The following is a 12,223-nucleotide window of genomic DNA, read 5'->3' as shown; positions in this document are numbered from 1 at the left end:
TTGTAACATTTTCCTAAATTGTATGTGACTAGCAGCAAGACAAGAAACATCCTGCACAAACAACTATAGTAAAGGCAAAGTAGGACCCGAGGAATAAATCTTTTTGTAAAAACATGTGTAGAAAGTGAATTGACCGTTCAGCTTATGCCCTGCTCTTTGATGTAAACCGCAAGAGAGATGGATATACTGCGAAGATTTCTTCCGTTGCTTTAAATTGCCTAGCAAATGACTTGCTTTCCATACTGCACCCTTGTGTACTCATTACAACTAGACACGTAAGCAAGCCATTTCAGTTGTCCAAATGTTCACTTGCATCTTCTCGTTTTTAACTTTCCAAGGAAGCACCTGTACTAACACAGTAGCCCTAAGTACGTTTAGGACTAACACTAATGTGTTCTGACAGTTAACTAATGTATTCTGCTGCAGCTGAAGAGAAAAGGCATTTATTTGATGGCAGATTGAAGTATCTATAGAAACCTTAACTATATTTCCATCCTTGGTGGAGTTGAAACCCAAGGAATTGCATATACACTACATAATAATTAATTCTCCATTGATTTTATGATCGATTTAGAGGTTAGGAGAGGCTAATTACTGTTATAAAAAGTAACCTTTAGTCCAGATAGTCTTAATCTTTTTATTATATTCTGAACCATTTTCCTATATAGATATTCTTTTATGTTATGACTGTCATGTGGGAAGACAGCAGGGGAAAAAAATCTGAATTAAAATTTGGCTGCTTCTGCACTGTGGTATAGCTGGTATTATGTACTTCAGCCAAAAGACAGAGCTCACAGTATGAAGAGAGGGAAGGCATTGTTAGAGATCGTGTAGCAGTCAAATTATTACTAGTCCATTGATTCTTAAACTGCAACAGCCGCATGGTAGGTTGCTTGAAAGACCTTTGTGGCGGCCATTACACGAGACAGTTGCTCACAGTGTCAGTTGCTCTGATGGTGCCTTTTCAAAGGCTTTACAAAAAGAACTGCTTTTCAGCATGTTCTTTCAGGTGGTTGGTAAGACAAGAGCATTAGACTTCTTGTGGTCACTTGGGCTGCAGTTTAGGAAACACTGCTCTAATTGTTGTATTCTGTTACCTGCTAGGGGGCTTCTGCAGAAACACTTTCCACCTGGCTATACATATTCAAATGTATGCACAGCGTGTCAGCTGTGAAAGGCTATTATGTGTATATTTGCAGCTTGTGCCTTTTACATGTTTCCATGCCTATACTCAGGTGTATACCCAAGTACAGAACATTGCATTTGAAGCTATTCTTGATTAGCCAAATCCCTTGGGCAAAATGAATCTGGACAAAAATTTTAACGATATTTCGAAGGACTTCCAAATATCTCCTTGTGAGAAACGCCTTAGCTTTTTGTAAAAAGTCTCATATCCTACTGTGGTTTGTTGTTATTGCTTTGGGTTCTTATCATTTCCTGTCTTCCCATCCAATATAGTTGATAATATCGACTTCCGATGTCGGAAGCTTTCAGCTACTATAGACCGGTGCTGCATATGTAAATGGGCATTTTATTTAAATGTCAGATACAAACCAGCATGTTCACATGTTGATGTATAATGTGAATTACTTCAAGGCTGGGACTTCCTCAGCCTTGTTCTCCATAGTTGAGGTGTCCTGGAATTGGAAACGTTGTGGTTGCTGGTCAACAGAGTAGAAGTACAGACGCTCCTCAAAGTGTCACACAGGAAGAAAAGGCTGCTGAGCAAAATACTTTCCTTCCATTCTCCTTGGGGAGCCAACACTTCAGCTCACTGGTGTGCCCAGAAGAAACAAATATCTTAAGAGTCTGTCACTGTTGCTTAGCAACCTTTCTTGGAAGTGCAGAGAGTCCTATGTCGTAGCTTTGGTGGCCCTGTTTTCCACTCTTGTGCTGTGGAAGAAAGAGTCTTGTTCATAGTAGCACTTGCTATTCCAATAGTGCCTTTGCTCTTTTCTGTAGCAGCAATGGCAGGACCCAACCCTGTCAGTAATTGAGGGGGCTTGCTGGGACCTCTTATTTTTGTTTCCTAGCAGATTCTATGGCTGTCCAAAAAAGCAAATAGTAGAATCCTGCTCTGATTCTAGCACATATTTGGAGAACTGAACTTACTATAAGATCATCTGGTCATTAACCATGAAACTGCATCCCTGCCCATTTTGAATTCATATTTTGTGGTCTTTTAATCTGACATCTATAGGTTTTACAAACCTACTACGGTGATTTCCACATTCTAAAATGGAAAGTTCAAATTCTTCTGTTTTAATATTTTATGTATTGAACATGTCTGTTGAGTGAGCGCTTTTATATAGAGTCTTGGGTTCCACCAAATAATCTTAACCACATTGTCTGATGCATTTGAACTAATGTGGTCACAGTATGCATTCACTGTGATTAGAACACATAATATACCCATTGTGAAGCAGGGGATATTTGAATGCATGGCTTATTGTTTCTGATCTGTAGCAAATTACTATGAGGCTATCAAACTTTCGTGTTACTGGATATATATCATAAGTTTATTGGGTTTTGGCTTCACCTGTTTTGAAACTATTTTTGTGATGTAACTAGAAAGTTGTCTGAACTTTTTAAACATTTCAGCAGCTCAAAATACCCAATTCATAGCTTTACACAGTAACTATATTTTTTGTTTCTAGTTTAATAGACCAGTAGGGGGCATCCTAACCCAGAGTGATAGAGGTATTTCTTTTTGCATTGAAATCATTTTTGCAAGAAAGCACTAAGAAACTAAAAAAAGGTTTCTGATTTCAAAAAGGTATTCATGCCATTCCAGTCCCCCTCTTAATATTTTAGGTGGTTTTTTGTAGCAAGTTCTATTGAAGTATAAAGTGATCAGTAGGTGGTGTGATTCTAGATTGTTGAATAGAACACGAAACAAAAGACAACTACATCTTCATTGAAGTCTTGATTGGAAAATAAGTGGTAGAACCATAATTTCTGTAGCAGCTCTCTGTATAAAGTGCATGGTTCATGCTTCACTATATCTTGCCTTTTAGTCTTGTTTAAGACAAACTACTGCTACTCATTCATCTTTTTTAGCTGTTTTAGTATTAAATAATGTGGTAATAATGTGACAATTCATGTTTTTCTGTATTTCCCACCATGGGATAGGTTAATGGGTGAGACTTGCTCAGAACTTTAGTAATATCTTAGGTTGTTGATAAATACCTTGAAGTTCAATAACAGTGTAGCCTTCTACATAGGAAGATACAAAACAATTTTTAGTAAGAGTTCTGAGGTCTTTCATAAACCATGTTAACTTGGACTGAGAGGAGGCTGTTTCTTGAGCATCTATGTTTATACTGTAAAGGTGTTTGTTCTCATTAGATACAATGAAGCAAATCTTCCATATAATTGCATTAGTGATACGTGACATTAAAGCTTAATTGGCTTATTTAAAATATCTTGCACATCAATTTCTTTTAGATTCTGAAAATTGAAAAGGTCATGAGTGCAGTTTAATATTCCTGGGTGAGAGATTTCAATTTTAGTACAATTTGTAGAGAATTAATTAGGAAATACGACTAAAAGAAAAAGGGTGTTGAATGCAAATAAGGCTGTTATGCTCATTGGAATAAAGACTATGAGGCATCTTGGACTGCTGTGGAAGTCCCATTGAAAATTCAACAAATGTCCAAATTAGTTTAAAAATAACTTGTTTTGTAGCAAGTCGTCGTCTTTTTTTTTTTTTTAAAGCTTTCATAGCCATTAAGCTGGAAAAAAGTTTAAAGTTTTCATGGACTCTTGTTTGTGTAGGAAATAGATGAAGCCTGTAAGAGGATAAAGCGTGAAATTGATGATCTGGGCCCTGAAGTTGGTGACATTAAAATCATTCCATTATATTCTACACTTCCGCCGCAGCAGCAACAGAGGATTTTTGAGCCTCCCCCTCCCAAAAAAACAAATGGTGCAATAGGACGAAAGGTAAAGTTATTAATACTATTATCCTATACCCGTTTAGGTGAGAGTTAGTCACATTGAAATCAGTGGAACTTATTTCAGAGTAGACATGTATAGAATTACACTGTAAACATTTTATAGCTTGGCATATATTGTCGTAATCTGGCTACTGTACATCACAAAAGAACTTGGCTTTGAGCTTCACATGCTAAAACATCTAATATTTGGGAAATGTGGTCCAGTTTCCTTTCTCATCTCTCACCCTTTGTGTATTTCCAGCTGATTTTAGGGTGCTGTGATGTTTAAGTTCATCACTTGTGAATTCCGCAGTGTTCTTTTCTTCCACATGGAAATCGGAGCGTTTAGCTTTGTCCTGTAAACAGGAATGAATCATGTTGTTTAATTTTAAAAATAAAGAAATCAATGAACTTAATTTGTAATCATTAATGCATTAACTTTAAATGCATGATTTAAAAGATTTCAGTGAAGCAGAATTTTAGAAATAGCTTCAATAGAGGGGTGGGAAAAGGAGAAGCTTAGTGGGTTGCCATTGATATGGGAATATGCAGTTTGAGAATTGGATCAGTGTGTTATTTCTCAAACTGATGTTTCAAGGTACCCTGCGGGACCAAAGCAGCCTTGGGGGTTGATTTGGCAGACTTATAGTTGTGAGTGTTATAATGAGGTTTTAAGTTCAAAGTAGCCAGAAGCCAGAAACCCAACATTTTTAAAAAATGAGTAATCATGTGGTATGGTGATCTAGTACGGGTTTCTTCAACCTTTTCCATTCTGGGACCTGCTTTTAACCCGAACATGTGTTGGGGGACCCATTTCTTAATTGTTGACCATATATTTGCATGGTGGTAGTGCTCCTGTTGTGACCCACCTTGGATCAGGGCGTGACCCACTAGTGGGTTCAGCTGCACCATTTGGAAGACCTGTTATCTAGAATAAAGAGATGAGATGTTCTTATCTCTGAGCTGCATTCTTTCAAGGCTCTGTTTTGTCCTCCCAGCTTCAGCGGTTAGAAAAAATGTGGGGCTTGGGATAACAACTAACAGAGTGGTCACAACAATAATTCCGCTCATGTTAGCATGCCCCAAATTGTTGTTCAGCAGTGGGTTGAAGGGAAGCTCTCCCTTAAAATAAGGTATGATGGCTTGTGTTTGGAGACCTCACCCACGTTGAATGATGCAGCTGGGTTACATAATGTGGCAATGCTTATATTGCAGGTGGCAACAGAATAACAGTGAAAGCTATTCTCGTTTGCAAGCAGAAACCCTTGTAACATGACCTATTTGCATTGGCCTTCCCATTCAGGCTCCCAGCCCATTCTGGGGTAGACACACACACACACACACACACACACACACACACACACACACTATAACTGATGTAATATGTGACATCAGAGATGTAGCAGTGGCAGAGGAAGGGAGAGGGAGGGAGATTCAGGGAAGAGGTGAGGGTGAAGCTGAGAATCACCTCTCCCCACCCTAGAGCTCTACTAAGGTACACTCCCAGCTCCTTTTTGCAGGGCTTGTTTAAACCTCTGAGGTTTGAAGGAGGTTACAATGAACAGTGTGGGTGGAAAGTCCTTTGCAGAGCTGATTACAATAGGCTTTCAAGCAGCCCGTGTTTGAAATCCTGACAAAAAGGCTTCAAAGTGCGGCAGCGCCTGACATCACTACAACATTTTTGCCCTATTTGTATCATTCACAGAAGAGATTTCTATTCTATCGTTCAACAGGTAGTTGTGTCAACTAATATTGCTGAGACATCATTGACAATAGATGGCGTTGTGTTTGTCATTGATCCTGGATTTGCCAAGCAAAAGGTAAACACAGATTCTTTCATATGTGCTAGATTATTTCCCCGGAAGTTAAGATGGAATTACTTAGAACTGACCTGTCTCTGGTCTTCTTTTCTACTTTTTATGGTTAATGGGGTTAATTGTGTGGACCCGTAAGTGGAAGAAAAAGTTGGTACAAGTAGGCCAGTGCTATAAGAGTTCATGTTGTAGCAGTCCTCAGTTTATTATTTTTGATAGCACATGGTGCTGATTACACCAGGATTGCAGGTTTGAGTCCTGTATGAGATAGTTGCATATTCTTGTGTTACAGGGGGTTAGACTAGATGATTCACAGGGTCCCTTCCAGCTCTGAGATTCTCTGAGTCAATGAGGACTGAGTTACACTTAGTTACAAAAACTCGTGCAGCATGTGAAAAGCCATTCTCTCTTGCTTTAAAAACCAGTTGTGACACCAACCTGCTTAATAGATTCTACTTTGAAAGTGAACAAAATAGTAGATATAGGTAGTAGATATGGCTTAGTTTTGTTCCTTGTTTAACAAGCCACCTATTGGAATGGATTTCTTCTTACACATTTCACATTTGAACTTTGAAGTGTGCAGTGCTCATACTAGTTTTCTGTACTTAACTCTTCCATCAAATAGGTATACAATCCTCGTATAAGAGTCGAGTCTCTCTTGGTGACTGCAATAAGTAAAGCTTCTGCTCAGCAAAGAGCTGGTCGTGCTGGTCGTACTAGGCCAGGGAAGTGCTTCCGACTGTATACGGAGAAGGCTTACAAAACCGAGATGCAGGTGCGTAAATTCCTTTTTTAAAGATCTACCATATTTTTCGCTCCATAAGACACATCTAGTTTTTAGAAGAGGAAAACAAGAAAAAAATATTCTTAACGAAACAGTGGATGTATGATTTTTGTGGTTCATGCTGTGGCCACAGACATGTGATTTGACAGTGAGTTTGGGGTAGCCCAATGCAAAAATCCTGAGAATCCATGTGGATCCGTTTTTGCGCCATTGCAGCCCCACGCAACAGTGGGTGGGTGATTTTTTTGGTGCAGGCTGTAGCCATGGACATGCTATGTGATCTGATGGTGAATTTGGGGTAACCCAATGTAAAAATCAATGGGCTTTTACCTCCCCCCTCCCAGACAGCTTCCTTTATCTCTAGCAGCCCTTATCTCTCTCCCTGATCAGCAAACTATCAGCGGCTTTGTTTCAACACCCACTTCCCTTTTTCAAAAAAAAAAGAGCATGATCTGCTTTTCGCCCCTGGGCAATTCGGCTCCAGGGCCCACGCATTCGCTCCATAAGACGCACAGACATTTCCCCATACTTTTTAGGAGGAAAAAGTGTGTCTTATGGAGTGCAAAATACGGTATTTTAGAAGCCAATTATTACACTAGAGTTTAATACAGGATGTATAATTTTTTTTAAAAAAAATCATCAAAAGACATAATAATAGTCTCCCTTTGGAGCTGCGAACTGTGTATCATGCTGGAAGACTTGACTGTCAGCCTTGTTAGATTATTTTGGTTGTGGAAGGTTGTTGAGTGTGATATTACTCTTCTGATACTACTTCTGCTTCACGGATTGAAGACGTTCAACATTTTCATTTGCCTTGATCTCAAGTACAGTGCAATTCTGAGTGTGTCTCAGGTGGGGTGCAAGGAAGCAAGTCATCTGCCGCTGCCAAAGTCCTGCTAGTTTGTGCCAGTTGAGGCAGGAGGTTCAGGGAGGGACCCTGACTTGTCTCCCGCCTCCTTCTCCCATAGGGATACTTTTTGTGTGGGCAATTCTCTCCCTTGGTTTTCAGTATGATAAAGCTCCAGGCCAGTATGAATGAGGGGCTTGATCCTAGAGCCTCCCCGATGAACTGGTCCCTGTCCTTCCCCTAGAATACCCAATTCTGGTTTGAGGTATTTTGAGTTAAATTGCTGGCTGCTGCTAATGGGAACATCACTGGTGGTAGAATTATGCCCATGGAACTTTACCATTGAATACTTAACAATTGCATACACACATACACAGATCTTCACATAAACAATTGTGGCCATTGTTGTCAAGGAAGGTAGAAGTGCCTCTTTATGGATTTTGTAAATAGGAATATTAATAAAGTATAAAAGGGTCTTTATTCCTGATTGCCCTGTAGTAGACCAGTATTTCTTAGCAAAAGAACAAGCCAGCATAAATTGAAATAAAGTTCCCATTTCTTTTCTTTACATTTCTAGTATAGAATAACTTAAGTACACATAATTTTGCATAATTTTTGAGATGTGCTATGTAGTTTTGTCATCATTTTACTTCCAGATACTTTTCTAAACATTAATTTTTTTAAAATGACCTAGGTCTTGTATCCATTCATTGTAAAGTTTAACTTGTTCTGTTTTATGTTGCCCTTCATCTGAGAATTACAGGGTAGTTTACAATTTAAAAACACAAAAATGCATATTTTAGTAACAAACAACAACAATGATCTTTCCCCCCCCCCCCAGTCTAAGTCCTGTTGAATAAATGAACATAAGTATATTAACGGACAGAGAACTATAGTTTAATTGTGTCTTGGGCCATTGGGACAGGTATAACAGTACCACATTTACAACCCCAGGTATGGCCCACTGAGGCTGTAGTCTTCTGTTCCAGCTGTGGATGCAGTCTTCATGCTTTTGGATAATGGGAAAAATTACAGATACGATACTAAAGTGAAACCAAAATTAATAAAATATTTGTTTTCCAGGACAACACCTATCCTGAAATTCTAAGGTCCAACTTGGGTTCTGTGGTATTACAGCTGAAGAAACTAGGCATAGATGATTTGGTTCATTTTGATTTTATGGACCCACCAGGTATGTTTTTTGTAAAAACTTCAACATGCAGTAATATAATAAGCAATATCTAGATCATTGTTTTGTCAGGAACTTTGCCGTTGCCTGAAATAAATTTGTTCCCTGAAGAGAATATACCACATTATCAGCCTAAACAGAAAGATGAGAAAGGAGTCCAGTAGTCACTAATCAGTATTATTATGTCATGCTTAAAAAATGAAAGCCTTTGCTAGCTTCCTGCTGAACTTTTGAATGTATGGCACATAAAATGCAAGACAGGTGTTATGATGATGAACAGCAGACTTATCTAGCACAGGGGTCAGCAGACTTTTTAAGCAGGGGGCCGGTCCCCCGTCTCTCAGATCATGTGGTGGGAGCCGGACTATATTTTGGAAAGAAGAAGAAAAAAAATGAATTCCTATGCCCCACAAATAACCCAGAGATGCATTTTAAATAAAAGGACACATTCTACTCATGTAAAAACACGCTGATTCCTGGACCGTCCGCGAGCCGGATTTAGAAGGTGATTGGGCTGGATTCGGCCCCCGGGCCTTAGTTTGCCGACCCATGATCTAGCATGAGGCAACGGTCACCATAATTTGTTTGGGCCACAACTTGTTTTGGAATGTAGTGTTGATCCTGTGTTACAAGGTATTGTAACAATTTGGCTTTTAAAGTGTTTAGGGAAGGGCCACATCTCAGTAGTAGAAGATCTACTTTCCTGCATAAGGCATTGGGTTCAATCCCTGGGTATCTCCAGGTATGGCTGGAAATGTCTCCAATCTGAAATCGTGGAGAGCCACTCCACTGCCGGTCATTGCATACATTCTTGAGCTAGATGGATTAATGGTCTAACTCAGTAAAAGGCAACTTCCTGTGTTCCTGTTGAGTAGTTTTATGATCTGAAGTATCCCTCCCCATGTGAGTAATGACTGAAGAAGGCTTGCAAAAAAAAAAATTGTCAAAAGATAAGAACTTGCCATAGGTTTTGGCAAGTATTTTATGCCAAATACAGTTTCATCAATATCCCTACTTACAGATGTATGAAATTGCTAGAAGAGAGTCTGCAGAACAGCATACCTGTAAGGTAAAGGTAAAGGTACCCCTGCCCGTACGGGCCAGTCTTGACAGACTCTGGGGTTGTGCGCCCATCTCACTTAAGAGGCCAGGGGCCAGCTCTGTCCGGAGACACTTCCGGGTCACGTGGCCAGCGTGACAAAGCTGCATCTGGTGAGCCAGCGCAGCACACGGAAACGCCGTTTACCTTCCCGCCAGTAAGCGGTCCCTATTTATCTACTTGCACCTGGGGGTGCTTTCGAACTGCTAGGTTGGCAGGCGCTGGGACCGAGCAACGGGAGCGCACCCCGCCGCGGGGATTCGAACCACCGACCTTTCGATCGGCAAGCCCTAGGCGCTGAGGCTTTAACCCACAGCGCCACCCGCGTCCCTTAGCATACCTGTAGTCGGTCCCAAAATGGCTAATCTGAAAACAGATGTGATTCTTGTTGAACACAACCCTAAAGCAAATTTGAGTTTTATTTGATTCCTTGGTGGCTAGATCTCGGTAACTTAATTTTCTGGTAGATTGTATTCTGGATTTTGTCAGTGTGATGGGATAATGAGCTGCTTGTGCGTAAAAGCTTGATCCCGCTGGGGTTTGGCCGGTCATCCAAACCCAGGGACTAACGGAGCCCCCAAAAGCATGACTCCGTCAGTCGCTGGTAGAATCTGACAGTGGGCGTCTACGGAACTTACGCCAACATAAAAGCTGTTTGACGGACATGCGCTTTCGTGACTCTCTGCGTGACAGTTTCCGGCGAAGGGAGGGAATTCCTAAAGGGGGTCTAGTTACCTCTTCACTATTCTCACTAGAAGCGTCTGAGAGCCTCCCCTCCGCTGTAACTCCTGCACTCCCCCTGCTGGTTCCTGCTTCTGCTGCAGAGTCTCTCCTACTCTGCTGGAGCCTGTCCAGCACCTCTAACTCCGATGGCAGTTCCCTGACATCCACCTCCCCCCCAGGCCCCCCTTCACCCCCTCCCGCCTCCTCTCCCACTGGCGGTGAGGGCGGAAAACCCCTGAAAGAGCAATCCTCGTCATCAGAGGATTCAAACACTTCTAGCCACGGCGTCCCGTCTCTCTCCCCGTCTTCTTCTTCTTCGTCAGAGGCAGCTTCCTCACCCACCCCTGACTCTGGGAACCCTTCAAACTCTCCCTCCTCATCAGTGGTCCCAAAGTGTTCCCTTCTAAATCGTGCCACGGGTTGCGGTTTTCTTGGGAAACGCTGATGAAATGTTTCTATTAAGATCTCGTCATTCACTACCTCTGCTGGCACCCAAGTGTTTTCCGACTCTACTTCCCCCTCCCATTCTACCAGATATTCCACCTGATTCCCCTTCCACCTGGAATCAATGATTCCTGCCACGTTCATGTCGCGCTCTCTCTCTTCTATCACGAGCGTTTGGGTGGCCTCTCTCTCACGCTCCCCCCACTCACGTCCCTCTCGGTACGGCGACAGTAATGACCTGTGAAATACTGGGTGTAATTTCATGTGACTGGGCAGTCTGAGTTTGAATGCTACTGGGTTGACCTGCTGTATGACCTCAAAGGGTCCCAATTTCTTGGGTCTCAATTTCTTACTCCCACCCTTGAACGGTAGTCCTTGGGTGGACAACCACACTCGGTCTCCCACCCTTATGATTTCACCTTCCCTCCTATTTCTGTCTGCTTGCTTCTTATATTCTTCCTTGGCTCTCTCTAAGTTAAGTTGAAGCTGACGGTGGATCGCTTCCATCTCTTCAAAAAAATGTTCCGCTGCCGGCACGCTCCATCTCTCCCCCCCCTCTCCTGGGAATGCCCGGGGATGGCACCCATAGTTTGCCAGGAAAGGACTCATCCCTGTGGACACATTCTCCGCGTTGTTGTAGGCAAATTCGGCCAGCGGTAGCTTATCTACCCAATCATTTTCTCTGTCCTTTACATAACACCTCAGGTATTGTTGCAAAATGCCGTTTGCCCTTTCCGCTTGCCCATTAGTTTCTGGGTGTCGGGCAGTGGAGAAATTGAGTTCTACTTGCAGTAAGCTCATAAGTTTCCTCCAGAACCTGGAAGTAAATTGTTTGCCTCTGTCACTGACCACCCTCAAGGGGGCGCCATGCAACCTGAAAATATGCTCTACAAACAACTTGGCGGTCTCCTCCGCTGTAACCGCATGTGAACAGGCTATAAAATGACACATTTTGGTTAATAGATCTACCACCACCATAACAGCTGTTTTGCCTTTGGATTTTGGCAGGTCCGTCATAAAATCTATGGATACTGCCTCCCAAGGCCTTTCTGGCGTGGGTAAGGGTTGTAATAGCCCCGCTGGCGCCACCCTCTCTCCTTTTGCTCGCTGACACCTGTCGCAACCCCTAACATATTCCCGCACGTCCTCCCTCACCTTGGGCCACCAAAACTCCCTGGTAACCAACCACATGGTTTTGTGCTGTCCAAAATGTCCCGCTGTGGGGCTGTCATGCAACTGCTTGAGTACTCTGCCCCTCAGTTCCCCATCTGGTATGTACAGTGCCCCTTTGTAATACAACGCCCCGTTCTTTTCTTCAAATCCCCCTGTGTTCTCTTCTGTCCTCCTGAGTTCTCTGAGTTTCTCTTGGGCGTATTCATCGTTCT

The 12,223-nt window shown here is 42.0% G+C and overlaps 1 protein-coding gene across 1 annotated transcript in view; it reads left to right on the top strand.

Moving 5' to 3' along the window:
- DHX15 (DEAH-box helicase 15) overlaps positions 1 to 12,223 on the top strand; it is a 51,926-nt gene that overhangs the window by 22,774 nt on the left and 16,929 nt on the right. The window contains exons 6-9 of the mRNA XM_083754940.1: positions 3,778 to 3,945; positions 5,672 to 5,758; positions 6,378 to 6,527; positions 8,467 to 8,575. Coding sequence (XP_083611066.1) covers positions 3,778 to 3,945; positions 5,672 to 5,758; positions 6,378 to 6,527; positions 8,467 to 8,575 — 514 coding nt within the window. The remainder of the gene's footprint in view (positions 1 to 3,777; positions 3,946 to 5,671; positions 5,759 to 6,377; positions 6,528 to 8,466; positions 8,576 to 12,223) is intronic.

The sequence above is a fragment of the Podarcis gaigeae genome, assembly GCF_964106915.1.
Source record: "Podarcis gaigeae genome assembly, chromosome: 9".
Lineage (NCBI taxonomy): Eukaryota > Metazoa > Chordata > Lepidosauria > Squamata > Lacertidae > Podarcis > Podarcis gaigeae.
Note: the sequence above shows the minus strand (reverse complement) of the source record. Positions and strands in the feature narration are given on the sequence as shown.